We start from the raw sequence: 26,199 nt of genomic DNA on the forward strand, positions 1-26,199 counted from the left end.
CCCTTCTCCTGCACCAGGGCCTCCTGAAGGCGGGGTCCTCTTCCCCAGCAGGCGCACCCACGCGGAGGGTGACTCAGAAGCCCCATAGCGCTGGCGCCTGACTTCCCAGAGTCAGGGTGCTGCGGCCTGGGCTCCTGGGTCTGAGGGAGGAGGGCTGGGGGCCTGGACCTTGGGTCTGAGGGAGGAGGGGCTGGGGGCCTGGACCCCTGGGTCCTAGGGAGGAGGGGCTGGGGGCCTGGGCTCCTGGGTCTGAGGGAGGAGGGCTGGGGGCCTGGACCCCTGGGTCCGAGGGAGGAGGGGCTGGGGGCCTGGACCCCAGGGTCCCCCACGAGGCTGCGGAAAATGCAAGTGTTTGGCAGGAGGAGGTTTATTCTGAGCAGAGGGAAAAGGGAGCCCCAACAACTAACCCCTTAGCACCCAGAAAACTGTCCCAGCACCTGCCCAGTCCCCTCTCCAGGGCCCTGAGTCGCTCCCCAGCAGGGGTGTCCCCACCGATCCGCGTCCCTCATCGTTCAGCTCAGTCCCTGGATTGAGGTCTCTCCTCCCCTGAGCCCAGCTCCGTTGCCCACCCTTCTGAGCGGGTGGGCCCCGGGACCCCCATTGCCCTCACATGGGGCCCTCCGCCAGGCCTCCCCTCGGGGAAGTCCCCACAGTGCCCGGGCGGGATGTGCAGTTTCTGGGATCCCAGCTCCTCCAGCGTCCGTCCCGCCCGTTTCCTAGGCTGTGACACTGGGGTCTAGGGTGGGCATGGGACTTGCCAAGTTCCAGGGGAATTTGGGGGGACACCCCTCCTCCTTCCCAGACTGAGGCCCAGGCACAGCTGAGGGGGGCTCCCAGCGCCCTGTGGTCCGTGCGGCTCTGGCTCCGTCAGGGCCGCCCCCGGAGTCCCGCCCGGGGGGCCCAGCCCGGCGGCCGGCCCCCTCTGGGCTCCAGGGCGTGGGGCCCAGTGTCCTCTCCAAACCTCCTCCGGGTGGGGGACAGGTAGCGGAGGCGGCGGCCGGGGGTGAGGGGCAGGGGGCCGCCCCAGGGCTGGGGCCCGGCCAGGGGGCGGGAGTCCACCTCACCCCTGGGGGCCCCCCCAGTGCCCCGCTGCCTCATCAGGGCCTTGGCTGGGGTGTCCTTGGAGCCCCAGGACTTCTTGAGCTGTGGAGGGAGAGAGGAGGAGGTGAGCAGGGGTTCCGGGGGGGGGGGGCGGGGGGGGGCTGGGATCAGGGAGGGAGGTGAACGCTGGAGGAGGTGAGGGAGATAGACAGAGGAGGAAGAAGTCGAAACCGGTTTGGCTCAGGCTCAGTGGGTAGAGAGTCAGCCTGCGGACTGAAGGGTCCCGGGTTTGATTCCGGACAAGGGCATGTACCTGGGTCGCAGGCACATCCCCAGTAGGGGGCGTGCAGGAGGCAGCTGATCAATGTTTCTCTCTCATCGATGTTTCTAACTCTCTGACCCTCTAAAAAATCAATTAAAAAAAAAAATATATATATATATATAAATAATTTTAAAAAACAAAATAAAAGGAGGAAGAAGATGAGACAGAAGAGGTGAGGGAAGGAGGGCGAGACACGGAGGGGAGTGGAGAAGGCCCCTGAGCTCCAGAACCAGGGGGAAGTGAGCAGGGAGGCCTGGGACCCTCAGCTCCCACGGGGCCAAGAGGTGTGACCCCCGCTTTTGCAGCTGGGGAGGAACAGGAAGCAGCCAGCGCCGCCCGGGTGGGGGCAGCAAATATTTGCCAAGGGAGGCGATGCTGGGTGAGGACCAGGCGGAGGCGAGGACCTTGGCCCTGCCCCGCCCACCCCCTCCTCTCCCGGGACCGAGGGAGGCAATTGCTGGGCTGTTCCTCCCTCACCCGCAGCACCGGCCTCAGCTCCCACTGAGCAGGCGGGGAAACGGAGGCTCAGAGCGGGTACAGCTCACAGAGACCCCGTCCCCCAGGTCCGCCCGTCTCTCCCACGTGGCTCCGCTCCGAACCTTCCCAGCAGCCCACTCCACAGCCAGGGACATCAAGTGTCCAAGCAGGGGGAGAAGGGTCCCCTCCGAGCTCATGACACTGGCGTCTGGGAAGCCAGGGCGTGGAGACTGTCAGAGCCCCACCTGGGAGGCAGCCAGGGCTGAGTTCCATTCCTCCCCGTGCCTCGGTTTTCCCATCTGTGAAATGGGTGGATGGGGAGATGTGACGACCTCCGCCTCCTAGGACTGCGGCAAAGGTTGAACGTAGCTGCTTCTGTGAAAGCGCTTGGCCCGGGGCCTGGCACGTGGGGAGGTGCCCGGGAGAGACCCTGTTTCAACCTTGGCAAGTGACCTAACCTCTCTGGGCCGCAGCTTAGCCACCCGCAGCAATGGGCACGGTGAGCATCCTGCCTGGCCGACCTGGGGTGAGGATGTTGTGAAAGGAATTCCATGTGGGGAATTCAGTGTTAAGAGCGGGTATTATTCTACTTCATTCCACCGACTCCTTCTCCCAACCAAACTGGGGGGAAGCTACCGCTCGGCCCATTTCCTAGATGGGAACACGGAGGCAAGTCCCTGCCCCTCCACACCCCCAACCTGGTTCTTTTTTTTTTTTTTTTTTTTAAATATATTTTATTGATTTTTCACAGAGAGGGATAGAGAGTTAGAAACATTGATGAGAGAGAAATACCAATCAGCTGCCTCTTGCACACCCCCTACTGGGGATGTGCCCACAACCAAGGTACATGCCCTTGACCGGAATCGAACCCGGGACCCTTCAGTCCGCAGGCCGACGCTCTATCCACTGAGCCAAACCGGTGCCGGCCCAACCTGGTTCTCATGGCTGGTAATAGCAAGCCGGGATTCAGTCCTGACCGGTTTGGCTCAGTGGATAGAGCGTCTGCCTGCGGACTGAAAGGTCCCAGGTTCGATTCCGGTCAAGGGCATGTGCCTTGGTTGCGGGCACATCCCCAGTAGGGTGTGTGCAAGAGGCAGTTGATCGATGTTTCTCTCTCATCGGTGTTTCTGGCTCTCTATCCCTCTCCCTTCCTCTCTGAAAAAAAATCAATAAAATACATATTAAAAAATAAAAATAAAAAAGCCAGGATTCACACCCAGGGCTCTCGGGGTCTCTGCTCCAGGTCACCCGGCACTCCCCTGCCCGGCACACAGTGTGGGTTCAGGAAACACAGTGTGATTAGAAACTAGGGTTAGCCAAAACGAGTTTGGCTCAGTGGATAGCGCGTGGGTCCGTGGACTGAAAGGTCTCAGGTTCGATTCTGGTCAAGGGCATGTAGCTTGGTTGCAGGCACATCCCTGGTAGGGGGTGTGCAGGAGGCAGCTGGTTGATGTTTCTTTCTCATTGACATTTCTAGCTCTTTATCCCTCTCCCTTCCTCTCTGTGGAAAATAAATAATATATATATTAAGAAAGAAAGAAAAGAAAGAAAGAAAGAAAGAAAGAAAGAAAGAAAGAGAAAGGAAGAAGGAAGGAAGGAAGGAAGGTAGGAACGAAGGAAAGAAAGAAAGAAAGAAAGAAAGAAGAGAGAGAGAGAGAGAGAGAGAGAGAGAGAGAGAGAAAGAAAGAAAGAAAGAAAGAAAGAAAGAAAGAAAGAAAGAAAGAAAGAAAGAAAGAGAAAGAGAAAGAAAGAAAAAGGGAGGGAGGGAGAGAGGAAGGAAGGAAGGAAGGAAGGGAGGGAGGGAGGGAGGGAGGGAGGGAGGGAGGGAGGAAGGAAGGAAGGAAGGAAGGAAGGAAGGAAGGAAGGAAGGAAGGAAGGAAGGAAGGAAGGAAGGAAGAAAGAAAAGTCGGGTGAGCAGCCTGGCTTCCCTGCCTCCCCGGGGCCAGGCACACAGTAGGTCCTCAGCCCGACTGTCTGACCTTGAACAAGCAGCACCCTCTCCCCCTCTCGCGCCCCGGCGGCCCCTCCCTCGCCGGCGGCCCCCTCCTCCTCCTCCTCCTCCTCCTCCTCCTCTGGCCTCACCTCGCCGTCGCCGTCGCTGGAGCCGGACAGCTGGGACAGGCGGCTCAGGTCCCACAGGGAGCGGCTGGGCCGGGCGGCGGGGCCGCTGGCGGGCCGGGCGCGCTGCACGCCGCGCAGGATGTCGCTGAGCGCGGGCCCGGGGCCCGGGGCCTCCCGGACGCGGCAGGCGGCCAGGCGCTGGGCCAGCGGGGCCTCCTCCGGCGGCGGCGGGGGCGCGGGGGGCGCGGGGGCCACGGCGCGGCGGCGGGCCACGGCGTGCGGGCCGCGGGCCAGCTGCAGCCCGCCCAGCGCGCTCACGAAGGGGCCCGGGCCCGGGGCGGGCGCCGGCGGCGGGAGCGGCCCCGAGGCCGCGTACAGCGTCCGGAACTCGCGGCTGAAGGCGTCGGCGATCTCCCCGGTCAGCAGGGTCAGCAGGCCGCGGTGCAGGCGGGCGTCGCTCCACGTGAAGCTGCGGGCAGGAGAGGGGCGTCAGGACCTCTGTGCAGCCCGAGATCCATCCGGTCCCCATCATCGACCTGCTTTTTTCGCAGGGCGGGCTGAGTGACCGTGACCTTCGGGGAAACCGTGCCGCCCTCTGGCCTCAACACCCCCCTCTGCAGAATGGGACCACCTACCCCGTGAGAAAGTTAAATTAGCCCACCCGGTAGCTCAATAGGTGAGCGTAGACCCAGAAACCAAGAGGTCACTGGTTCGATTCCCAGTCAGGCCACAGGCCCAGGTTGCAGGCTCCATCCCCAGTGTGGGGCGTGCAGGAGGCAGCCGATCAATGATTCTCTCATCATTGATGTTTCTGTCTCTCCCTCTCCCTTCCTCTCTAATATCAATAAAAATATATTTTAAAAAAAGAAAGAAAGTGAGCTGAAGCCAGTTTGGCTCAGTGGATAGAGCGTCGGCCTGCAGACTGAAGGGTCCCAGGTTCGATTCCGGTCAAAGGCATGTACCTTGATTATGGGCACATCCCCAGTAGGGGGTGTACAAGAGGCAGATGATTGATGTTTCTCTCTCATCAATGTTTCTAACTCCTCCTCTCCCTTCCTCCCTGTAAAAAAAGTCAATAAAATATTTTTTTAAAAAGAAAGTGAAATTATCATCTGAACTCAAGACTTGACTCTAAACCTGGGCTGGCCGGTTCCCACTGGGCTCTGCCTCGGTTTCCCCCTCTGAAACGAGATGGGGTTCCTTTTCTGACTCCCACAGGGACTGTTGTGAGACTCGGCTGCTCCCTGTAATGACCCCATTTGTTAAGCTCTGGCTGTGTGCCCGGCTCCGGCTGCGCCTGCTCCGTGTGCTCGTTGGCTCAGCTGGGAGACGGAGCGGAGACACAGGAAGATTCAAGCGAGAGAACACGGGTCCAGCTCCCTGCTCAGTGCCCAGCACGTGCCCGGTGCTACAGGCAGGCCTGGGATCTGCGGGGAGCTGTGCCCTTCCCAGTCTGGCCATCACAGTGGTGGCTATCTAAAGCACTGGTCTTGCCCTGGCTGGTGTTGCTCAGTGGGCAGAGCGTCGGCCTGTGGACTGAAGGGTCCCGGGTTCGATTCCTGTCAAGGGCACGTGCCTGGGTTGGGGGCTCGATCCCCAGTAGGAAGGATGTGCAGGAGGCCGCCAATCAATGATTCTCTCTCTCCTTCTCCCTTCCTCTCTGAAATCAACAAAAATAATATTCTAAACCCTGGTCTTGCACACAGCAGGTGCCCAATAAGTGCCGTCTTTGGGATTAAATGAACCTGGGCTCTAATCCTGGCTCTAGGGCCTTGAGGCTGGCACGGGCACTCGGCGGGCGCAGCACCCAGCACCCGGCAGAGCCGACGGCGGCTGAGTGGCCGGGCCGGCAAAGGCCGGGCCAAGAGTCCTCACCTTGGGGGGTGGCTGTGACCTCACTCCGTGGCCAGGGTCTGCGGGCCCCCCTGCCCCTCCGATTGTGACTCCCTCCCCCACCCAGGGCCTCGCCCCCAGAGGGGCCAGCGGAACCCCAAGGGTCTGTGAGGTCTCCCCATTCCGCTCCACAAAGACCTGCCGGGCAGCAGCCGCCGGCTGGTCTCTGTCCCGGGAGAGCTTCTGAGACCCTGGGGCTCCAGACCGAGGTCACGGCCACGCTCCTGAGAGGGGCCCGGAGGGTTGGGACCCGAGGACGCGCCAGCGGCCGGCCCCGGGAGGCCGAGACGGGGGGCACACGTCCCGCGGGCATGCAGAGGCTCCCGGGCAGCGCCCTCGGCGGCCTCCTGCTCCTGCTGCTGGCCCTGCCCCCCGGCGCGGCCGGCGCCAAGGACTGCATGTACTGTGAGCTCACCGACGCGGCCGACTGCCCGGGCATCCCCATGGCCTGCGGGGACAATGAGGAGTGCTTCGTGGGCCAGGGCGCCGCCCAGGACCTCGGCCCCGTCACCAGCAAGGGCTGCGTGGACGCCAGCGAGTGCGGCCGCCAGGAGCCCGTCACCTACCAGGGCGTCACCTACAGCCTCACCTCCCGGTGCTGCGACGGCGACATGTGCAACGGGGCCCCCCCCACCCCCGCGGGCGGCCTGCGGGCGGGCGCGGCCTGCGGCCTGGCGCTGGGCGCACTGCGGCTGCTCCAGGGGCCGTGAGGGGCGCGGAGGGCAGGGCCCCGGGCTGGTCTCGGGCTCTGCTGCTCCTGTGCCTTCCCTCCTCGCCCCTGTCCCCCGATCCGAGGCCAGGGGCCCTGGACAAACGCCCGTGGCCCTGGCTCCATCCGATCTAGACTGTCCCCCGGACCCAGGGCCCCGTCAGGCCGGAGCCTGGCCACCGGTGGGACCGCGCCCCCGGGCCTGGCTGCCACACTGCGCTCCGTGGGTTCTAAGACGCGATAGCGTGTCACAGTTTGAGCAGGATGCTTCCTCTCACTGTGGTCCCTTCGCGTCCATGAAATCCGGTCAAAATTGTATTAATAAACAATCGCTGATTAATTCATAAACAACCGCTGATTAATTAATAAACCGCCGATGTGTACGAAGCCCTTGTGACGTTCCGTGCCGGGGACCCTTCTCCCACCGAGTCTCGCGTGGAGCTGGGAAGGCAGGTTCCCGCTGTGGCATCCAGCCCTGGCCCCGGTGGTTCCCTGGGTGTGGTCCCCGGACCGACAGGAACTTGCCGGCAGTGCCAATCCTGGGCCCCCGCCCGGGCCGGCTGGACGGGGGTGGGGCCCAGAAACCTGGGTGGTAGCAGGTCCTCTGGGTGGGTCAGCCTGAGGCATGATCAAGGCTACACACCGGGGTCCTTGGCAAAGGGGCTCCGCAGGGGCTGCTACCGACATCTGCTGGGCAGAGGCCGGAGCTGCAGCCGGCAATGCCAGGAGGGCCCTGGGACACGGCCAGCGGCCCCGGACGTGAGCGGTACCTTCGTGGCGAAACCTCACCCTAAAGCAGGGGTGGGAGACGTTTTTTCTGTCCAGGGCCATGCAAGATTCTCGACTTAAAAATCAGCCTGTCTCATCCCGCGTGGCTCACGGTTCCGTGTCGGGCAGGAGTTCACAAAGGTGCGATTCCCGGTCGGTCGGGGCACACGTCTGAGTTGTGGGCTCCAGCAGTGATGGATGCTTGGTGTGCAGGAAGCAGCCGATCAAGATCAATGATTCTCTCTCATCACTGCTGTTTCCATCTCTCTCTCCCTCTCCCTTCCTCTCTCTCGAAAATCAGTAAAACCATATATATTTTTTAAATCAGCCTGCTAGCCTGGCCGCCATGGCTCTGTGGTTGAGTATTGGCCTATGAACCGGGAGGTCACAGTTCGATTCCTAGGCTGGCCACATGCCTGGGTTGCGGGCTCGATCCCCAGTGGGGGGCGTGCAGGAGGCAGCCGATCATCATTGATGTTTCTCTCACTCTCTCTCACCCTCTCCCTTCCTCTCTAAAATTAAAAAAAAAAAAAAAATATATATATATATATATATATATATATATATATATATATATATATATATATCAGCCTGCTATATTTGGTCAAATATTCATTTATTTTTTAAATATATTTTTTAAAATATATTTTATTGACTTTCTACAGAGAGGAGGAGAGAGGGACAGAGAGCCAGAAACGTCGATGAGAGAGAAACATCGACCAGCTGCCTCTTGCACACCCCATACGGGGGATGTGCCCGCAACCAAGGCACATGCCCCTGACCAGAATCGAACCCGGGACCCCTCAGTCCGCAGACCGACGCTCCACCACTGAGCCAAACCGGTCTCAGCTGGTCAAATATTTAATTAACTCTCCCCTAATGCCTTGTGCAAGGCAGGGCCACACCAAATGGGTTGAGGGCCTTCTAGGGGCTTCCCCACCCCCGCCCTGAAGTCACTAAGCGGGCCATCCTGGTGAGCAGGGGGCACAGAGAGGCGACGCCAGTTGCCCAAAGTCACACCGCCAGTAACTGGCAGGGCTAGGACTTAAACGGAGGCCATCTGTGCCCAGATCCCGCCCCCCCCACCACCACCACGCTGTGACCCAACAAGGTGGCTGCTCATCATCCACGCCTTCCAGAGAGGAAACAGGCTCCGAGGGGGGGAAGGCCCAGGTCACAGAGCTAAGAAGTGCAGAGCCAGGGCCCAGGGGCGGCCAGACCCCAAAGAGAGCAGAGGGGGGCCGTCCGACGGTCCGAGGACCAAGCCACTGGCACACCAGGTCTCGCTCCTTCCCAAACACTCTGAGAGGGGGCGGTACGCACCCAGGCCACCTAAGACCATAATCCAGGCCCGGTCCCCCAGTTTACAAAGCCCTAAGGCCGTGGTCGGCAAACTGCGGCTCTCGAGCCACATGCGGCTCTTTGGCCCCTTGAGTGTGGCTCTTCCACAAAAATACCACGGCCTGGGCGAGTCTGTGTTGAAGAAGTGGCGTTAGAAGAAGTTTACGTTTGAAACACTGGGCTCTCCGACGACATTTCAATCGTCGTCCTGTTGCTGTTTGGCTCTGTGGACTGACGCGTTTGCCGACCACTGTCCTAGGCGCACACTGCAGGCCCCGTTCTCCAGAGAGGAAGCAGGTCAGGGGGGTGAAGACGCCCCCAGGCCTGGCTCCCACCCCCAGCCCGGTCCCAGTGACGCCCCTCTCCCGGCAGGCGCTCAGACCCGTTTCACAGACGAGGAGCGAGCGGCGGGGAGGGGACCCGCGTGCTCGGAGCCTGGGGCACGGGGCGCGGCCGTACCTGTAGGAGCCCGAGAGGACCCGCTCGCCGTCCAGCAGCAGGAACTTCTCCCGCAGCCCGCCCGTCACCTGCCGCCGCCAGCGGCTCTGGAAGCTGCAGCCCCGCACCACGCGCACGTCCAGGTTCTGGGAGGGAGGCGGGGGCAGGGCCTTGCTGAGGCTGACCTCCCGGCCTCCCACGTGGGGGTCCCTCCAGGCTGGCCCCCGCCCCCGTCACTTTGTGGATAGTCTGCCCGGCTTCCCCAGAGCCAGCCATCGTGGGATTCAGGGTTCCCCCAACTCAGAGGGAGCAGGGACCCTGTGGGAAGGCCCAGCTGCTTTCCCCGATGCCACGGGCACCAGAGCCCAGGGAGCCCTCTCTGCTGGCACCCCCCTCGCCGGCCCAGGACCCCGGGGACGGGTCTGCCTCTGCTGCCCCCCACACAGGGAAATGGGGACCCGGGTCGCTTCCGCCAGGCCCTACCTCCGTGGCCCAGGGGTTCACGCCCAGCTGCTGGGCCAGCGTCAGGAAGGCAGGCAGCTGCTGGCGGTCCAGGAGCAGGTAGACGGGCACCCAGCGGCGGGTGGCAGCGTCCACCATGTCCAAGAGCAGGTCCGGGTCGGTGAATATGTCCATGACGACGGCCACCAGCTGCGGGGCGGGGGGAGAGGGGCTGGGGATAGAGCCCGGGGCTCGGGGGACCCTCAGAAGGTGGGGCCCCGGCGGTGAGGTGCTGGAGGGCTGGTCCTCATGCCAACAATGGTGAGCGAGGTCCCCGAGCAGGGATGCCTGGGCAGCGCAGTGCATTGTGGGAACCTGCACACCCTGGGCCTGGGGGCAGAGGGAGGGCTGACCTGCGGGGTCAGCAGGGGGGGCTCTGGGGCTGGGGGCGCTGCCAGGGACCTGGGTCTCACAGGCAGAAGGTGTGGTGATGAGCCCTGAGCCCGGATTCCTGGTTCAGGTCTCTGCTTGGCCACTCCAGGCGAGAGACCTAACATCCTGTGCCTTAGTTTCCTCATCTCCTAAATGGACGCAGTGAGCCCCAACCTCAGGGGCCCTTGTGAGAATCACACGTTAACCCAGGTAAGGTACCTGGCGTGGGAGCTGGCAAACACCAAACCCTTTAAATAAAATCAGGCCGGGGCCAGGGGGCTGCAGGGCAGACATCCGGGCCCTCCCTAGGGGCGGGGAAGGGGTGGGTCGATGACTGAGACGAGAGGGATCATAATTGAGTCCAAGGGGCACGGATGCCCATGGGGACCCAGATCTTGGCTGAGGATGGGGCCCCTCGGATCTCAGAGGCGGAGGATGAGTCTGGGGGTGTGAACCTGACAGTCCCCGAGGCCCTGGGTGAGGATGCCCTGGCCCCGGGGATGTCCCTCCCTTTCGGGGAGCTGCAGTGAGGATGTCGGGGTCTGGGGAATGGACTACATCCCCCCTTCCATCCCCCCAGGCCCCGTCCCCCACCTTGCAGGCCGCCTGGATCTCCTGGCGCACCAGCTCCTTGAGGGGCGGCTGGCCCTCGCCGGGGGGCTGGGTGTACAGCTGCGCCCGGGTGATGCCCTTCCAGCCCGAGTCCTCCGGCCAGCCCAGCCGCAGCACGGGCACCGGCTCCTCCGACTGGCCGGGCCAGTAGGTCAGGCTGCGGGGGTCCCCGCCGGCCACAGCCCCCTCCTCGCCGCCGCCGCCACCGCCAGGCTCCGGCTGGGCTGCTGTCCAGTCCTCAGCGGCCGCGGCCAGGCCCTGCAGCTCGGCGCCGCCCAGGAAGGGCCGCAGCCCCTCGCGCTGCACACACGCCTGGAAGGCCTCGGCGCCCTGGCTCAGCAGAGCCTCCAGCGCCAGCCGCTGGCCCTCGGAGTACAGGAAGCCCGGGCGGGTCTCCGTCAGGGGCGGCTCCCCGGCCACCGAGGCCACTCCTTCCAGCGCTGCCAGCTGGGACGCGGCCATGGGGCGCCCGGGGCGGGCCTCGAGGCCGGGCGTCTGAGGGTGTGGCCGCCTCCGAGGCCCTGACCATCAGGGTCTCTCTCCTCTCCTTTCAGGCGTCCGGGGCCGCGGAGGAATCCGGTGGGCCCCTGTGCTGTCCTGACGGTCAGACTGCGTCCTTGACCGCCCGCCCGATGCTGCTCAGACCCACTGCCCGCCGGCCTGCGGGCGCCATGGCCGGCCGGCCATCCGACCTCGCTGTCCGCTGTCTGACGATCTGGCTGCCCCCACAGGTGGTCCTGCATGTGGGTTTGGCCGAGTACCTGGCACTGTCTCCAAACCCGGCGACCTGTCAGCTGCCCGTCTCTGCTCCAGCGCACGGCAACCTCCAGCCTGCTGGCCGCCCGGCGATGCCCCGGCCGGCCCTCCCGCTGGCTCCGCGAGGTCAGGCTGACCACCCACCAGCCCTGGCCCACGGCTCACTAAGGCCTGGCCATCTCCAGGCAACAGGCTGCCTGCCTGCCTGCAACCACCCAAACGTCTACCTGACCCTCTGGCCTCTCTTCAACCAGCTCAGCGTCTGACCAGCCGGTGGGACTCCCAGCTGTGTCCAGGGGATGCTCCTCCCGGCAGCTGGCCGGCTAGCTCACAGCTCTCACAGCTGACCGTTCAGTTTCCGCCTGAGCCAGGAGAAATGTACTCCAGCCCTCAGCCTGGGCATCGCCCTTCCCAGCCAGGGAACTAGGTCTCTCTGTGGACGGACCTTCACTTCTGCTCAGGCTGCTGCAGTGGAGGAACCGCTCCACAGGGGGTCTCGTTACCATGGAGCCCGCCCATGACCTCCTCGGCCCCGTCCAGCCTGAGGGCAGCCCCAGCTCCTGGGACTGGGGGCCCCTGCCTGTCCTCTGATCTCTGCTGACCCCTGGCTTTGGGGCCTGAATTCCACGGTCTCCTGCTAGCTGACCGCACACTTAGGCCTCGTGAAAGTTGGACAAGGACCACTCTACATCATTTGAGGCTCCTGACCCAACCTGTGGACCCCAATTCGGGCAACCCCACCTTCCAATCCCAGCACCCAGATGCCCCCTTCCTCCAGGGCACAGCGACTGGCCCTGCAAGAGAAAGAGGAGGAATAAGTCTAGGTCCATCCCGCTCTGGCCCCGCCAGCTCAGCCCCCCCCTTCCCCCCCCCCTTCCCCCAACTTGCCTTTGTGGGAGGACAGTATAATCCGGGCCCTCCAACCTGAGCTTCTTTCTGCTTCTTCCTCTGGCAGACTGGCTCATTCATCAGGCTTCACCCTGGCATCCTGGGAACCCAGCCCCTTGTGTAAACACGGGGAGGGCCCGCGCAGGTCCCAGGGGAGGCCCGGGGTGAGGGGCCCAGGGAACGAAGTCCCAACCCAGGAGCACTCGCCAGGCTGCTTCCCAGAGGCGAGTGGCCCGCCAGACTCGGGTTTCAGGAAAGGGGGTGCCTCACCTGCCCCCACAGCAGCCCCACCTCCACACTTCCCTATCCCAGCCCGCCCATATCTTTAGTGCGGGGGTGGGGAACACAGGTCCTTTAAGGGGTGTGGCTAATCCCGGGAAGCAGGTGCTCAACACCCGACACCCGGCTCTTGGGAAGGAGGCGGGGCTTCCGCAATAGTGGGCGGCAAGGGTCCGACAGGTGGAGGCCCAGCAGAGCTGAGCACAGACCTAGGCCGCCAGAGGGCGCCCGCAGGCCGAGGCGGAAGGAAGGCTGGTGGAGGAACACCTGGACGGGGGCGGGGCGAGTCTCCATGGAGACCTGCGCCGGTGTCCAATTCCCCAAAACAAATGCCTTCTGGCCCACAGACTCCCGTCCCAACTCCATCCCCCAATAACACACACGGGGCCATCAGCGTCCAAAACCTCTTTAATAACATGACAGGATTCAGGGTTAGTTTTTGTAGCCGCGGCTGGCCCGGCGGCCTCTTGCACGCTCGAACTTCCGGCCCTTGGATCGCACGTAGGGTCTGTGGGGAAGAGAGAGGTCAGGGCTGATTGTAGCTGGGAACTCCGCCAGAGATGCTGCCTCCAACAGAGCAGCACAGGACACCGGGGAGGTGGCGGTGGTGGGGGCTCAGTAGTGATAGCAACCGGGCTGCTGGCAAAGCCTGGCCGTGCAGGAAGCCATGATGGCAACGCGGTGAAGCCAGAACCAGGCCCTGGGGGCGGGTGGGGTACAACGCAGACCCCCTGGGAGATGCCAACTCAGCCTAACCAGCTGCACCTGTAACACCAGCTGCGCAGGGAGCGCACCCCCAGGGAGCACAGCTTTGGGCCTTGAAGGCGAGAGGGCAGGGCGAGGGGGAGCTGTAGGGAGGCCTGAGGCGGGCGGTGTGGGGAACAAGCATGGCCCCGGACTGCACTGCGGGAGTCAGGCCGGAGACACAGGCTGGCATACTCACTTGGTGTGGCTGTGGGGCGTTCCTGGGGCCTTGCCGAAATGCCTGTACACCTCGCGGCCCTTGCGAGGACCTGGGGGAGGGAAGGAAGGGGCAGGTCAGGCAGAAACCCAGCACCCAGAGCTCCGGGCTCAGGCTGATGGGGTGGTGGGGGGAGAGTCCCAGTCTGTCAGCAGTCACACTGCTCACCCTCCTCACACAGGGACGAGGCTCCGCCATGGAGACTCAGCATCGCTCACCAGAAAGCAGGACGGTGCCACAGCCCTTGGGGGAGTCCAGGGCCAGCTGGTCGAAGGTGAGAATCTTGCCCCCAGCCTTGAGGATGCGGCTCCGGGCACGGCTGCTCACGCGAAGGGCACACACCTGGGGACACAGGGGACAGGTCCGGCCAGAGCTGCATGGCCGCCCAGGGGCTGCTGGGACTTACAGAGAAGGCCTGCTGTTTGCTCAGCCCTGTAACTAACTCCTTAACTAACACAACAGCTGTTCGTATCACTTTGCTTCCAGCAACTCCTTTGAGAATGCCTCAATGCAAAGCCATTCCGCCTAAGGCACCCAATGCATAAAAAGATTTAGGGCCTCAGTGGATAGAGCACTGGCCCTCGGACTCAAGGATCCCAGGTTTGATTCCAGTCAAGGGCACATGGCTGGGTTGCAGGCTCAATCCCCAGCATGGGGAATGCAGGAGGCAGCCGATCCATGATTCTCTCATAATTTATATTTCTATCTCTTCCCCTCCCTTCCTCTCTGAAATCAATAAAAAACATATTGAACAGCTGGAACTGGTTTGGCTCAGTGGATAGAGTGTTGGCCTGTGGACTGAGGGGTCCCAGGTTCGATTCCGGTCAAGGGCATGTGATTTGGTTGCGGACACATCCCCGGTGGGGGGTGTGCAGGAGGCAGCTGATCAATGTTTCTCTCTCATCGATGTTTCTAACTCTCTATCCCTCTCGCTTCCTCTCTGTGAAAAACCAATTAAAAAAAAAACAAAAAACAAAAACATATTGAACAAAGGAAAGGCGGCTTAGGACTTTGTTCAGAGGTGACAAAGTGACAGAGAAATCTACACCGGAACCCAGGTTGTCTGGCTCCAGAGGGGCTTGCCCAGGGACGCAGTCGTCCCCCCCCCCCCCAGCCCCTCCCCACGCACCTTCAGTTTGGGCACCTCCTGGATTCTCACGTCATCAGTGATCGTCCCTACAACCACGGCAGTCTTGCCCTCCCGACCAGGAAGCTTCATCTTGCGGATCTTTGGGGGAGGAGACACACATTAAGTCCCGACTGGGGTTTGAATCCAACCCCGCAGCTTCAGGCAACCAAGGACCAGGACAGCTGGCCCTAAACCCACCTCAACCTTCTCAAACTGGCATAGGCCTAACCTCAGGCTCAAGCACATTTCTCAACAGACGCCCGCCCCATGATGATCCCATGAAGCCACTGAGCCACCCCACCTCACAAGGAGAAGGAAAGCAGGGCCAAGCCACCCTCCTTCCCAGAGCCCAGCTCCTGACACGATCCAGTCGCTCCCCTGGCTGTGTCCCCCCAGCAGCCCCTCACCATCCGGGAAAGGGACAGCGGCGGCCGGTTGGTGCGACTCATGAACAACCTCTTGAGCACCACTTGGTTGAAAGTGGAGTTGGTTCTTCTGGCCAGAAACCTGTACAGCTGGAGGGAAAGGGGAAAGGAGAAATGAGAATTCCCAGGCCGCGCTCCCCTCCCTCTCAACTTCCTAAGGGCAAACAAATGACTTCTGGCTTTCCCCTGTCTCAGTGAGCTCCAGGGAGAGCTAGCCCAGGTTCATCCTGCTCAGGGCCCCACCCCCCCAGCTGTATACAGCACAGAAGCTGGAAACATTGAACTTGCAGAAGCTTGGGATGTGAGTCTGGGCGGCATGAGAAGGAAAGCCCGGGACATTGCAGGTTTGGGGGTGGCCCTGCCCCAGGGTCACAGGCCCCCCCGGCCTCACCTTGACCAGCAGCCTCAGGTAGATGTCCTGGCTCTTGGGCTCCTTGCGCCGGACCTTGCGGTCTTTGTTGTGGCGGATGTCCACTCCCTGCAGAGTGAAGGGAAGACCATAGACGCCGCTGTGATCTGCAGGTCACTCACCCCACAGACACCCTCAATCACTCCTTATCTCCCAGAGAGAGCCAGAGCCCCTGGCTCTGCGGAGACAGCAAACCCCAGGTCCGCCCCTGGGAAAGTGGCTTCAACCCTCTGGACTTCCAATGACTCCCCTGAAAAGCCTTTAGCGTGACACCCAGCACCTCGGGAAGTTTTAACACAGTAGCCACGTTAACTCAAGTCAACACTTTTATTTCTTTGTAAACGGACTTTTTCAACAACGCGCTCAAGTTCTCAATGCTGCTCCCACACTTGCGAGAATGGCCAAAAACATTCACACCAACGGCAAGCGCTAAGAACTATCCTTTACTGAGAAGGTTCCCACTTTAGCGTTAAGAAAACCCAGTAATGCCCCCCATTCCCACGACTCCCCCCGCCTGGTTTTGTGGTTTCCTTTCCAGACAGTTATGAATCGTGAAGAACGACTTGACAGCTCCCGTTTAACCAACACTTATGCACGAGTCGATGGGCTCTTTCCAAACTGGAACCCGAGAGGCGGGATTACTGTGCGCCCATGAACCGGATGGAGCAAGTCGGGCACAGGCTGGGGAAGCCAGATCTCAGGGCGGGCAGGGACCCTAGACTCGCAGGGAGGCCTGCCTGTCTCAAAACCCGGGTACGGGACGCGCGACAACACCCAGAGCCCAACTTTTCAGGCTGGGGAGTGACAGGTCCGGGCAAGGGCAGCAAAAAGGCCGGAGACTGAGTGGCTGTGAGACCAGCGCCTAGAATCCTGGCTCCAGGGATGTGCACGATACTGGAGCGCAGAGGAGGCACACAGGTCTCTGCATTTTGACCCCGGTATCCCTTAGCCACCTCGTACAATTCGGGCATCGACTCAATGGGAGCTATAATGGAAAAATTCGGGAGGGATGGAGGCTGGTAGGACTGACGCATCCCTGCTCTTCGGGGGGCCCCTAAATAGCCCCGCCATCACCGGAATCGCCTCCTTCGGACACCCCCAGGGCCCGTGCCTACTAATGGCGCGCCCCCAGCCCGAAACCGCACTGGATGGAGGCGGATGGCCGAGGCCCAGACGCCTCCAAGCGTACTCACCATGATGGCGCCTCCTGCTCCACCAGGTCCGGAAAGAGAGAACAGCGCCGGGTGGGCGGGGAAAGCCTGCAGCTAGCGGCGTCCGCGTGACGTCACAGGAGCGCGACCCGGCACTCGCGCGGCGACGAGGGTTTCTCTATGGTGAATCGGATCGAGGGCTAGATGGGCGCTTCCGGAATAAGGGCGAGGAAGACAACCAAAGAGAAAAAAAAAGGGCCAGCACGTCGGAGGCCTCTCTAGCCCTACCCAGACCCTGGTCTCGATGCTCTTCCGGAAGGAAGGGATCTGGGAGCAAGACAAATGTCGCGCGGACCTGGGAGGCCTGGTCGCGCAGTGGCTCTCTGGCCCGAAGCCGGCACCCTCTCTGTGACTCCAGGAGGACTGGGCGGGCCGAAAGTTGGCGATGAGGAGGAGGCGGGGCCGGAGGGGCTAGCCTAGACCTCTGCGAAACCTCTGACTCCAAGTTCGGGTCATTTCCTTATCAGGCTGCCTTATCTCGTGTTGGTACTTCCAGGCGCGGCCGCATCTTAGGAAAGTCCTTCTTGAGGTCTAATCCGAGATCTCCTAGCTGCAGCCCAGTCTTATAGCAGCCTGCATTTTTTATTTTATTTTTTATTTTTTTACCTTTTAGGTTTCGCTTCTCCCGCTGCCCCCAGAGGGCCCTTCCCTGATCCCACTCCAGCCTCTGCCACCCGGGGGCTGCTTTTCTCAGCCAGAGAGAGTGAGATGGCCCAGCGGGTTCGTGGTGAGGGATGTGCACGGTACTGGAGCGCAGAGGAGGCACACCGAGGTCTCGGGCTTGGGGGCGGCATAGAGAGAGGGGATGGGTAAAAAAAAGTCTGAGAGGGGAGGAGAGACTTAGAGGGAGACAGAGATTTAGAGGGGAGAAGGAAGAGAGACCCAAAAGGGACAATCACTGACTGGGTGGGTGGGGGGGAGGGGGAAGACCTAGAAAGAGCCGGGAAATGGAGATCCGGAGAGGAGCAGAGGCATAGAAATAGTAAAATTCCGATAACTGCGATTTTGGGCAAATCATATAACTTCTCTGTGCCTCACTTCCCTTATCTACAAAAAGGGGGTGACAATAGGCCTGGCACCTGGGATGTTACCCAGAGTGATATAAGTTAGTAAAAATGTCTGGGGCAATGATTCCCACATTGTAGTTGCTCAATAAAAATTAGGCCCTGGCCAGTTTTCTCAGTGGTTAGAGCGTCAACACAAGAATCAAAGGGTGGCAGATTCGATTCTCAGTGAAGGGCATATACCTCGGTTGCAAGTTCAATCCCTTGGCCCGCCTTGGGGTGCAAGTGGGAGGCAACCAATTGATGTGTCTCTCTGGCATCCGTGCTTTTCTCTCTCCCTCCTTCCTCCCTCTCCCTCTTTCTAAAAAATCAGTGCAGCCCTAGCTGGTTTGGTTCAGTGCCTAAAAGCTTTGGCCTGCAAACTGAAGGGTCCAGGGTTTGATTCTAGCCAAGGGCTCGATCCCCAGTAGGGGGCGTGCAGGAGGCAACCAATCAATAATTCTCATCATTGATGTTTCTCTTCCCTCTCTGAAATCAATTTAAAAATATATTAAAAATTTTTTAAAGTAAAATCTCAGTGGAAAAAATAATCTCAGGGGAGGATAAAAAACAAACATTAGGCTCCACCCATGTTTATCGATTGGCCCGTAGTAGATGACACAAGGAACTGGTTGGGGCAGTGAGAAAGTTGACCTCTCCTCCTTTCTCAGAAAGGCCATTCCTCGCGGGCTCCAAACACATCCAGCCTGGCCTCCTGTCGTCTCCTACTTACTCACTTCTCCTCCACAGCGCCAAAGGCCAGGCTGACCTGTGAGGCCTGACTCCTTACCATACCGCCCTCCCATGGCCTCCGACCCAGGACCGGGGTCTTGCTGATGACACAGCAGAGGGCTGGCAGATGAATGGACACCTAAGAAGAAGGAGGTAAGGGTCTGTCTGAAGTCAGTATCCTCTTTCTCCTTGTCCCTCCCTGTTCCCTCATCTCTGTAACTTGGTCTCTGTCTGTGAGTCCCAGCCTCTTAGGTCAGTGTGTCTGCCTTTCTCTCTGGGCCCCAAGCTCAGGTGCTGAGTTTCCCTGTCTCTCCGTCTCACTGGGTTTCTGTTCCCCTCTCTCATGGCAGGCATGTATTACCTGGTGCTGTGGCCACTCTGGGTTGAATACAAGGTACATTGTTGGCAATAAAGGAACCCCTTCCTCCATTCGTCTCATTCTAAAAAGCAAGCTCTGCCCCTGTCTCTTTTAGCATGTGCCTTTCTATCATTCTGTTTCTTTTTAAAAAATATATATATTTTATTGATTTTTTACAGAGAGGAAGAGAGAGGGATAGAGAGTTAGAAACATCTATAAGAGAGAATCCTCGATCAGCTGCCTCCTGCACACCCCCCCACTGGGGATGTGTCCGCAACCAAGGTACATGCCCTTGACTGGAATCGAACCTGGAACCTTTCAGTCCACAGGCTAACGCTCTATCCACTGAGCCAAACCGGTTTCGGCCATTCTGTCTGTTTCTACATCTCCTGATATTATTCTTGCCTTGATTTCTTTCATCTTCACCAGATCTCTGCCTCTCTATGTTTATGTCAGCATCTTTGCTTTCTGTCTCTTGGTCTCAGTTCCTCTCAGTCTCTGAGCCTTCAAGATTCTCTCCTCTGGCCTTAGCCTGTTTGGCTGAGTGGATAGAGTGTCAGCCTTCAGACTGAAGGGTCCTGGGTTTGATTCCAGGTCAGGGCACATGCCCAGGTTTCGGGCTTGATCCCCAGTGGGGGTGCCTGAAGGAGGCAGCTGGTCAGTGATTTTCTCTCATCATTGTTGTTTCTCTCTCTCTCCCTCTCCCTTCCTCTCTGAAATCAATAAGAAAATATTTTTTAAAATATTCTCTCTCCTGTTCACCCCTGACCTCGTGGCCTCACAGATATTGTATCTCTCATCTTTCTTCTGTGTCTCTTCTCTTGTCATGTAACTGGGTCACTCACTAGGTGGAAGCTTATGTCACGCACCACTCTGGTTTGGGCCCAAGGTAAATAGTGTGTGACACTTTAAGAAGTTGTCATTTCAGGGCTACATATTACAAACTGGTCACAAGTCCAGTTACCACTGTCACCCTACAGGGTTAATACAATATGTATTGACCACAGTCCCCATGCTACACAGTACGTCTCTATGGCTTATTAATAATTTGTGAATTAATGACCCTCTCCTCCCTGGTTTTCATTCCAGAAGTGTCAGTCCTCCCTCTCTCTCTCTCACTCTCTCTTTCTGGGTTTTCTTGAGTCCTCATCTTGCACATACTTAATTCTTCTGTCTTTGACTCTTTATCTCTCTGCGTCTGTCTGACTCTATCTTTTTTAAAAATGTGTGTGTGTGTGTATATATATATATATATATATATATATATATATATATATATATATGTTTATTGATTTCAGAGAGGAAGAGAGAGAATCATTGGCCGCTTCCTGCAGGCGCGCCTCCCCCTCCCCCCCCCCCCCAGGGACCGAGCCTGAAGCAAACCCGGAATCCTTCAGTTGGCAGGCCGGTGCTCCACCCACTGAGCCAAACCGGCTAGGGCTGACTCTGTAACTTAAGAAGAGACAACATTCTTTCCTTTTTTTTTTTTGCCTGACTGCTTCTCTGGGTCACTTACTAACGCCCTTTGCATACCTCTGGGTCTTGGTTACCTGTGTTAGGGTGTGTTTCTCTCTGCCTCTAAAACCTCCCTCCATGCCCCTTCTCCTTTATAAACCCAATGAATGGACTGGCCCATGTAGCCTCAACAAACATGGCGACCCGGTCCCCGGCTGGAGAGTCGTGCCCTCAACCACAATGGCAGCGGATCTCGCGAGCGCTCCGCCTCTCCCGTGGCAGCCCCTGCGCGGAGCTCGCGGGTCGCTGGGCCCACCCCCCACGTCCCCTCATTGGTGCGTCTCAGGCCAGCCGCGCAGCCATTGGCTGAGCGGAGCCACACTCCCTCCCCCCCCACACACACCCCTGGGTCAGATGGGGGCGGTTGGTGCTGACTTGAGGGGCAGCTTGGAGGAGGACCAGGCTTGTGAGGAGGGTGCGGGGGTCCGGGCAGAGACCCGAGTCTGGGGGACCGCGGGGCCAAGAGGAACGGAGAGACGCAGGCTCGGGACTGGGGTACCAGGGCTGTGGGATGGAGATGGAGAACCAGAACCGGGGCTGAAGGATCCAGGCATGGAAACCCAGGTCTGGGGCTGGGTGGTGGAAATCGGGGGAGGGGCGTGGGGGGGGGGGAGAGTAGAGGCCCCGGACAGGGGGGAACCGGAGACAAAGACTCAGGCTTATGGATTGGGTGACCCAAGCCCGGGTGTGGGGTACCTGGAGGGGAGGAGAGAATGGAAACCAGGCCAGAGACTTGCAGACTAGAGACCTGGAGGACTCGGACCCAGGACTGGGGGAGAGCTAGGCCTCTGCCTAAACCTGAATTGCGATGGGGTGTGGGAGCCTGAGGGAGCTGCCAGGACCGGGGGCAGAGGTGACTTCTTAGGGTGAGGCCACAGATGGGGGTGTGTCTGGGGCAGCTTAGGGGCAGGTCTGGCAGGTGGCTGGGTGGGCGGAGCAGAGGGGAACAAAGGTGAGTAAGGAGGAAGAGGAGGCCGCAGAAGCCAGGCAGAGGGCAGGGGGAGAGAGCCTCTGGGGAGGGGACCTCACGCCCGGCTCCCATTCCCTCCCTGCAGAGCAGGCAGCCAGATGCCCAGGTCAGTGCTCGGGGTCCAGCTCGGAAACCCTGTCCCTTGCAGGTGCCTGCATGTGGCTCCTCTAGCTTTCTGACTCCTTGGTCCCTCCATGTCACATCCCTTTCTCAGTCTCTACCGGTGTCCGCATCTCCCACCTCCTGCCTCTGTCTTCTCTTTTTCTCCCTTGTCTTGTCGACCCGACACCTGTACTCTCCTTGGTATCTCCCATCATCCCAGTTTCATTTCACGAAGCTGTTGTCTCCTCTCAGTGTTTCCCTGGCTCTCAGACCTCATCCCTCTTTTTCTCTGCGTCCAGGTGTCTCTCCCTTGTTACTTCCTCCACCGGGAGATGACTGATGTGTGTTGTTTTTCTCTGTCTTTGCATGTCCCCTTTATGCCCCAAAGCCCTTACCACCCAACACACTATATTCCTGTATCTTGTTTTTCTGTCTTATGATTAAAATGTAAACTATGAAGGCAGGGGGGTTTTGTCCATTTTGCTCCCTGCTGTGTTTGCTAGGCCTGGCATTGTGATTGGCACAGGAGGGTACTGAATAATCATTTAGGGGATGAATGAATGAATGTTTGCATGCCTGGGTGTGGGCGCTCCAGAATGCTGGCTTTCCTGCCCAGCTGATCCCTCCCCTGCTTCCTCGGGGTCTCCCCAGGCTTGTCTGGGCCTGACGGTCCCTGGTGCACCTGTGTCTGTCCCTCATTGTCTCTCCCTCTCCACAGGCCCTGCCCACTTCCCTCCACCTGACACGGGGGTCCTGGGTTCTGACTCTCGCCCTTCGTCCCCGCAGAGGCCAGACCAGGAGCTGAGCTGGAGCTGGGGCCACAGGCTGAGGACTGCCCAGGGCGGGCCCAGAGCCATGGCCCCCCCGCCGCCGTCACCCCTGGCCACCAGCACTCCACTCCTGCACGGCGAGTTTGGCTCCTACCCGGCCCGAGGCCCTCGCTTCGCCCTCACTCTCACTCCGCAGGCTCTGCACATCCAGCGGCTGCGCCCGAAGCCCGAAGCCAGGCCCCGGGGCGGCCTGGTCCTGCTGGCCGAGGTCTCGGGCTGCTGCACCCTGCGCAGCCGCAGCCCCTCGGACTCGGCGGCCTACCTCTGCATCTACACTTACCCCCGGGGCCGGCGCGGGGGCCGGCGCAGAGCCACGCGCACCTTCGGGGCCGATGGGGCGGCCACCTACGAGGAGAACCGGGCCGAGGTCCAGCGCTGGGCCACTGTCCTCACGTGTCTGCTCCGTGGACTGCAGCTGCCTGGGAACGGGGGTGAGGTCCCGGGCAAGCTCGGCGTCTCTGCGGATCTCCCTCCGCGGGCATCTCTGTCTACTTCTCTGTGTGCTGTGTAGTGTCTGAGTCGGTAATGGAAGTGCTGCCAGACAGGCATAGCGACAGGAGGAACAAAAGCACAGGACGAGGGGACTTACTCGTGCCTGCTGCTCCCTCCCTCGGTTTTGTCTTTTACTTCCCTTTCCCGGGTCCTGACCGCGGGTGAGTCAGAGGCTCCCAGGCGGTGAGAGCAGCAGACCAAGACGTGGTCAGTCACCCCCCGGGCGCCCAGAGGTGGCATCTGGAACATTAGCCCAGGGGGGCCCAGAGAAGGCTTTCAGGCAGAGAACACCCCCCCCAGGGGGGGGGGCCTCAGTTGGCATGGGACGGTCAAGATTCCAGCGTCCCCATCTGGTGGGACTTGGTCCTCCAGGCTCCTGCCGGCTGCCTGGGGGTGGTCCTGAGGGATGGTGTCGGTAATGGAGCCTCGCAGAGTGAAGCAACCTGATCTGGGATCTGGGTGTTGGTGAGGAACGAACGGAGCTCTCCTGCCTCCACACGTGGGTCCAAAGGGCACTGGGATTGGACACCCAAGCCCCGTCTTTGTCTCAGAAGGGGGTGGCCTGGGCACGTGAAGCCTGGGAGGCTCCGGTGCCAGCCTCCACCCGTCTGTTGGGGGCTGTTAGCAGTGGCTGTTCCCGAGGTCGGGGGCCTCTGTGGACTCCTTCCCCTCTCTCTGCAGAAATCACCTCCCACCTTCTGCCAAGGCCACCCCGGTTGCTTCTACTGGTCAATCCCTTCGGTGGGAGGGGCCTGGCCTGGCAGTTGTGTAAGAACCACGTGCTGCCCATGATCTCCGAAGCTGGGCTGTCCTTCAACCTCATCCAGACAGGTAAGGGCGGTGCCAGGATGGAAGGTGCGGGCTTGGGGCTGAACTCCTGCATCTTGGTGGGGGGAAGAGCCCGCCTCACCTCCTGGTTTCCCGCGTTAGAACGACAGAACCACGCTCGGGAGCTGGTCCAGGGCCTGAGCCTGAGCGAGTGGGACGGCATCGTCACGGTCTCGGGAGATGGGCTGCTGTATGAGGTAGGACGGGGGGCCTGGGCCCCGAGCCCTGGGGGGGACTGTGGAGGCCAGGAGCAACACCCAGGGCTCTGGTTCCCGGCCCTCCAGGTGCTGAATGGACTCCTGGATCGCCCTGACTGGGAAGAGGCTATGAAGACGCCTGTGGGCATTCTCCCCTGTGGCTCCGGCAACGCCCTGGCTGGAGCCGTGAACCAGCATGGGGGGTAGGTGGGCCTGGGGGTCCCCTGGGGGAGGGGTAAGGACCGGGCACCTCTTCCCCTCCCGCTCCCAGTCCACTTCCATGTCATCAGTCTGGTATTTTTGCGGGTCTGGTTCGCAGAATCCCTAGAGCAGGGGTCTTCAAACTACGGCCCTCGGGCCACATGCGGCCCGCAGAGGAGTCTGATCCGGCCCGCCAGGTTTTTTGGGCAGTGAGCGCAGCCGAGGTGTTACAGTAGGAATTAGTAGTTCATATAGTCCGGCCCTCCAGCTCTCTGAGGGACCGTGATCTGGCCCCCACTTTAAAAAGTTTGAGGACCCCTGCCCTAGAGCCTAGAACTGTGCCTGGCACACAGGTGCCACTTAGTGAATGCCTGTGGGGTGGGTGGAGAGGGTCCATCTGGAGGTGGCCAGACGGCTGTGGGTGGGCCTGGGGACATGGCCGGCCTGGTCCCCTGGTTGCCTGCCTGTCTCCTCCCCACTCTGCACTCTGTCTCTCCCCCAGCCCTGTTCGCTCCTTCTCACTGTCAATCATCTCTGGCTCTGAAGGTTTGAGCAGGCCCTGGGCATTGACCTGCTGCTCAATTGCTCGCTGCTGCTCTGCCGGGGTGGCTGCCGCCCGCTGGACCTCCTCTCTGTGACCCTGGCCTCGGGCTCCCGCTGCTTCTCCTTCCTGTCTGTGGCCTGGGGCTTCGTGTCAGACGTGGACATCCAGAGCGAGCGCTTCAGGGCCCTGGGCAGTGCCCGCTTCACACTGGGCACCGTGCTGGGCCTGGCCACCCTGCACACCTACCGTGGACGCATCTCCTACCTGCCTGCCACCGTGGAGCCTGCCTCACCCGCCCCCGCCCATGGCCTGCCCCGTGCCAAGTCGGAGCTGACCCTGGCCCCCGTCCCAGCTCGAACCGTGGCCCACTCACCCCTTCATCGCTCTGTATCTGACCTGCCCCTGTCCCTGCCTCAGCCTGTCCTGACCTCCCCTGACTCGCCCGAACCCATACCCGTCCTGTCACTCAACGGTGGAGGCCCGGAGCTGGCCAGGGACTGGGGCGGGGCTGGGGATCCTCCACTGTCCCCAGACCCACTGCTGCCCTCGCCCCCTGGCTCCCCCAGATCAGCCCTGCTCTCTCCCATCACCGAGGGCGGACCACAAGTGCCAGCATCCCCTGATGGTGACCCGGTAGTCCTCTCTACTGGGGGCCCACCAGACCACCTGCTTCCCCCTCTGGGTACCCCACTCCCCCCAGGCTGGGTGACGCTGGAGGGGGACTTTGTGCTCATGTTGGCCATCTCCCCCAGCCACCTGGGGGCCGACCTCGTGGCGGTTCCCCACGCGCGCTTCGATGACGGCCTGGTGCACCTGTGCTGGGTGCGCGGCGGCATCTCGCGGGCCGCGCTGCTGCGCCTCTTCCTGGCCATGGAGCGAGGCAGCCACTTCAGCCTGGGCTGCCCGCAGCTGGGCTACGCCGCAGCCCGTGCCTTCCGCCTGGAGCCGCTCACTCCCCGCGGCGTGCTCACGGTGGACGGGGAGCAGGTGGGGTACGGGCCCGTGCAGGCCCAGGTGCATCCGGGCCTCGGTACGCTGCTCACGGGGCCTCCAGGCCGCCCTGGGCGAGAGCCCTGAACCTCAGAACTTGGAGCCTGCGATGGGCGGGGCCTACATTCCAAGGGGGTGGGGCCTCCGCTAGGGGCGGGGCCTGGCTGCTAGTAAGGTCGGAGGCCCCACGGGCCAGGGAGCCCCTGTCTCAGGACTGCCCGCCTCCTGGGGACCAGTTGATGATGCTAGAGGGTGGCCCGAATGCCAGGGGGTGAGGGCCATGAGGGTCACAGGAAAGGGGGCTCGCCCGGGAGGGTGGTGCCTGGCCAGTGAGGGCGCAGCTCAGGCCAGACCCCCGCTTCCGGCTCCTGGAAGACCAGGTCGGTTGAGGGCGGAGCCTCTCATCCCGCGGCTCCTAACGATGGGGCCCGGGATGTGCGGGCCGGCCAGTCAGGGCCCGGTCTCGCCCTGTCCACTCCGGTGCCTCCATTTAACCGGCCAGAAGGGGCAGGTTCCCCTGGGCCAACGCTCACATTTGCACTAAGGTTCGGCCCCGTCCGTGGGGGCAGTTCATTTCCCGTTTTCTGTCTCCTGTGCGTTTCCAGACCCCGATCTTCAAAGCAATTGAAAAGGTCTATGCAATAAAGGCAGTCGCTACATTCCTCTTAGCCCCGCGCCCCTGCCTCTGTGCGGCAGCCCGGGGGAGGGATCGGAGCCGGCACCTCCTGCAGCCCCTGCCTTTCCCCGGCCCGGAGCCCAGACGAACCCGCAGACTGCAGCCAGTGACCCCCTGCCCTTGACCCG

At 60.9% G+C, this 26,199-nt stretch overlaps 4 protein-coding genes across 11 annotated transcripts; 2 read left to right on the forward strand and 2 right to left on the reverse strand.

Moving 5' to 3' along the window:
• Positions 1 to 253: 253 nt before the first annotated feature.
• FAM83E (family with sequence similarity 83 member E) lies at positions 254 to 12,078 on the reverse strand. The gene is made up of 5 exons (XM_084906071.1): positions 10,518 to 12,078; positions 9,534 to 9,701; positions 9,072 to 9,196; positions 3,923 to 4,370; positions 254 to 1,143 (listed from the first exon to the last, which is right to left on the reverse strand). The coding sequence occupies exons 1-5, from the start codon at positions 10,995 to 10,997 to the stop codon at positions 868 to 870; spliced, it is 1,497 nt and encodes a 498-aa protein (XP_084762197.1). The 5' UTR covers positions 10,998 to 12,078; the 3' UTR covers positions 254 to 867.
• SPACA4 (sperm acrosome associated 4) lies at positions 5,973 to 6,824 on the forward strand. The gene has a single exon (XM_084861339.1). The coding sequence runs from the start codon at positions 6,106 to 6,108 to the stop codon at positions 6,502 to 6,504; it is 399 nt and encodes a 132-aa protein (XP_084717465.1). The 5' UTR covers positions 5,973 to 6,105; the 3' UTR covers positions 6,505 to 6,824.
• Positions 12,079 to 12,848: 770 nt separating the features above from the next.
• RPL18 (ribosomal protein L18) lies at positions 12,849 to 16,773 on the reverse strand. The gene is made up of 7 exons (XM_084905444.1): positions 16,576 to 16,773; positions 15,365 to 15,451; positions 14,956 to 15,063; positions 14,549 to 14,647; positions 13,638 to 13,761; positions 13,402 to 13,471; positions 12,849 to 12,966 (listed from the first exon to the last, which is right to left on the reverse strand). Exons 1-7 carry the CDS (start codon positions 16,576 to 16,578, stop codon positions 12,891 to 12,893), a joined length of 567 nt encoding a protein of 188 aa, XP_084761570.1. The 5' UTR covers positions 16,579 to 16,773; the 3' UTR covers positions 12,849 to 12,890.
• Positions 16,774 to 17,101: 328 nt separating this feature from the next.
• Positions 17,102 to 26,063, forward strand: SPHK2 (sphingosine kinase 2). 8 transcript variants are annotated; one of them, XM_084905432.1, is made up of 7 exons: positions 17,102 to 17,365; positions 18,387 to 18,521; positions 22,100 to 22,574; positions 23,317 to 23,466; positions 23,566 to 23,660; positions 23,748 to 23,863; positions 24,408 to 26,063. In XM_084905432.1, exons 3-7 carry the CDS (start codon positions 22,169 to 22,171, stop codon positions 25,480 to 25,482), a joined length of 1,842 nt encoding a protein of 613 aa, XP_084761558.1. In that variant the 5' UTR covers positions 17,102 to 17,365; positions 18,387 to 18,521; positions 22,100 to 22,168; the 3' UTR covers positions 25,483 to 26,063. The 8 variants fall into 8 exon arrangements, with proteins under 8 accessions (XP_084761558.1, XP_084761559.1, XP_084761560.1 ...); XM_084905433.1 differs by having other exon boundaries at positions 17,102 to 17,336; XM_084905434.1 differs by having other exon boundaries at positions 17,102 to 17,320.
• The last annotated feature ends 136 nt before the right edge of the window (positions 26,064 to 26,199 follow it).

Source organism: Pipistrellus hanaki (genome assembly GCF_964339955.1).
Source record: "Pipistrellus hanaki genome assembly, chromosome: 15".
In the NCBI taxonomy this organism is placed as follows: domain Eukaryota; kingdom Metazoa; phylum Chordata; class Mammalia; order Chiroptera; family Vespertilionidae; genus Pipistrellus; species Pipistrellus hanaki.

Excerpts from the sequence above, each read along its gene's own strand:
- SPACA4 (XM_084861339.1), top strand. The coding sequence starts at position 6,106 with ATGCAGAGGCTCCCGGGCAGCGCCCTCGGCGGCCTCCTGCTCCTGCTG.
- FAM83E (XM_084906071.1), bottom strand. The coding sequence starts at position 10,997 with ATGGCCGCGTCCCAGCTGGCAGCGCTGGAAGGAGTGGCCTCGGTGGCC. Across the intron at positions 9,197-9,533 it reads TGAACCCCTGGGCCACGGAG|AACCTGGACGTGCGCGTGGT; the intron begins GTAGGGCCTGGC and ends CCTCCCTCCCAG. Across the intron at positions 4,371-9,071 it reads GTCCTCTCGGGCTCCTACAG|CTTCACGTGGAGCGACGCCC; the intron begins GTACGGCCGCGC and ends TCCTGCCCGCAG.
- RPL18 (XM_084905444.1), bottom strand. Across the intron at positions 15,064-15,364 it reads ACCTGAGGCTGCTGGTCAAG|CTGTACAGGTTTCTGGCCAG; the intron begins GTGAGGCCGGGG and ends CTTTCCCTCCAG. Across the intron at positions 12,967-13,401 it reads ACGCCCCACAGCCACACCAA|ACCCTACGTGCGATCCAAGG; the intron begins GTGAGTATGCCA and ends TCTTCCCCACAG.
- SPHK2 (XM_084905431.1), top strand. The coding sequence starts at position 20,320 with ATGCCCCTTCTCCTTTATAAACCCAATGAATGGACTGGCCCATGTAGC. Across the intron at positions 20,806-21,296 it reads ATCCAGGCATGGAAACCCAG|AGCAGGCAGCCAGATGCCCA; the intron begins GTCTGGGGCTGG and ends CCCTCCCTGCAG. Across the intron at positions 23,864-24,407 it reads GCCGTGAACCAGCATGGGGG|GTTTGAGCAGGCCCTGGGCA; the intron begins GTAGGTGGGCCT and ends CTGGCTCTGAAG.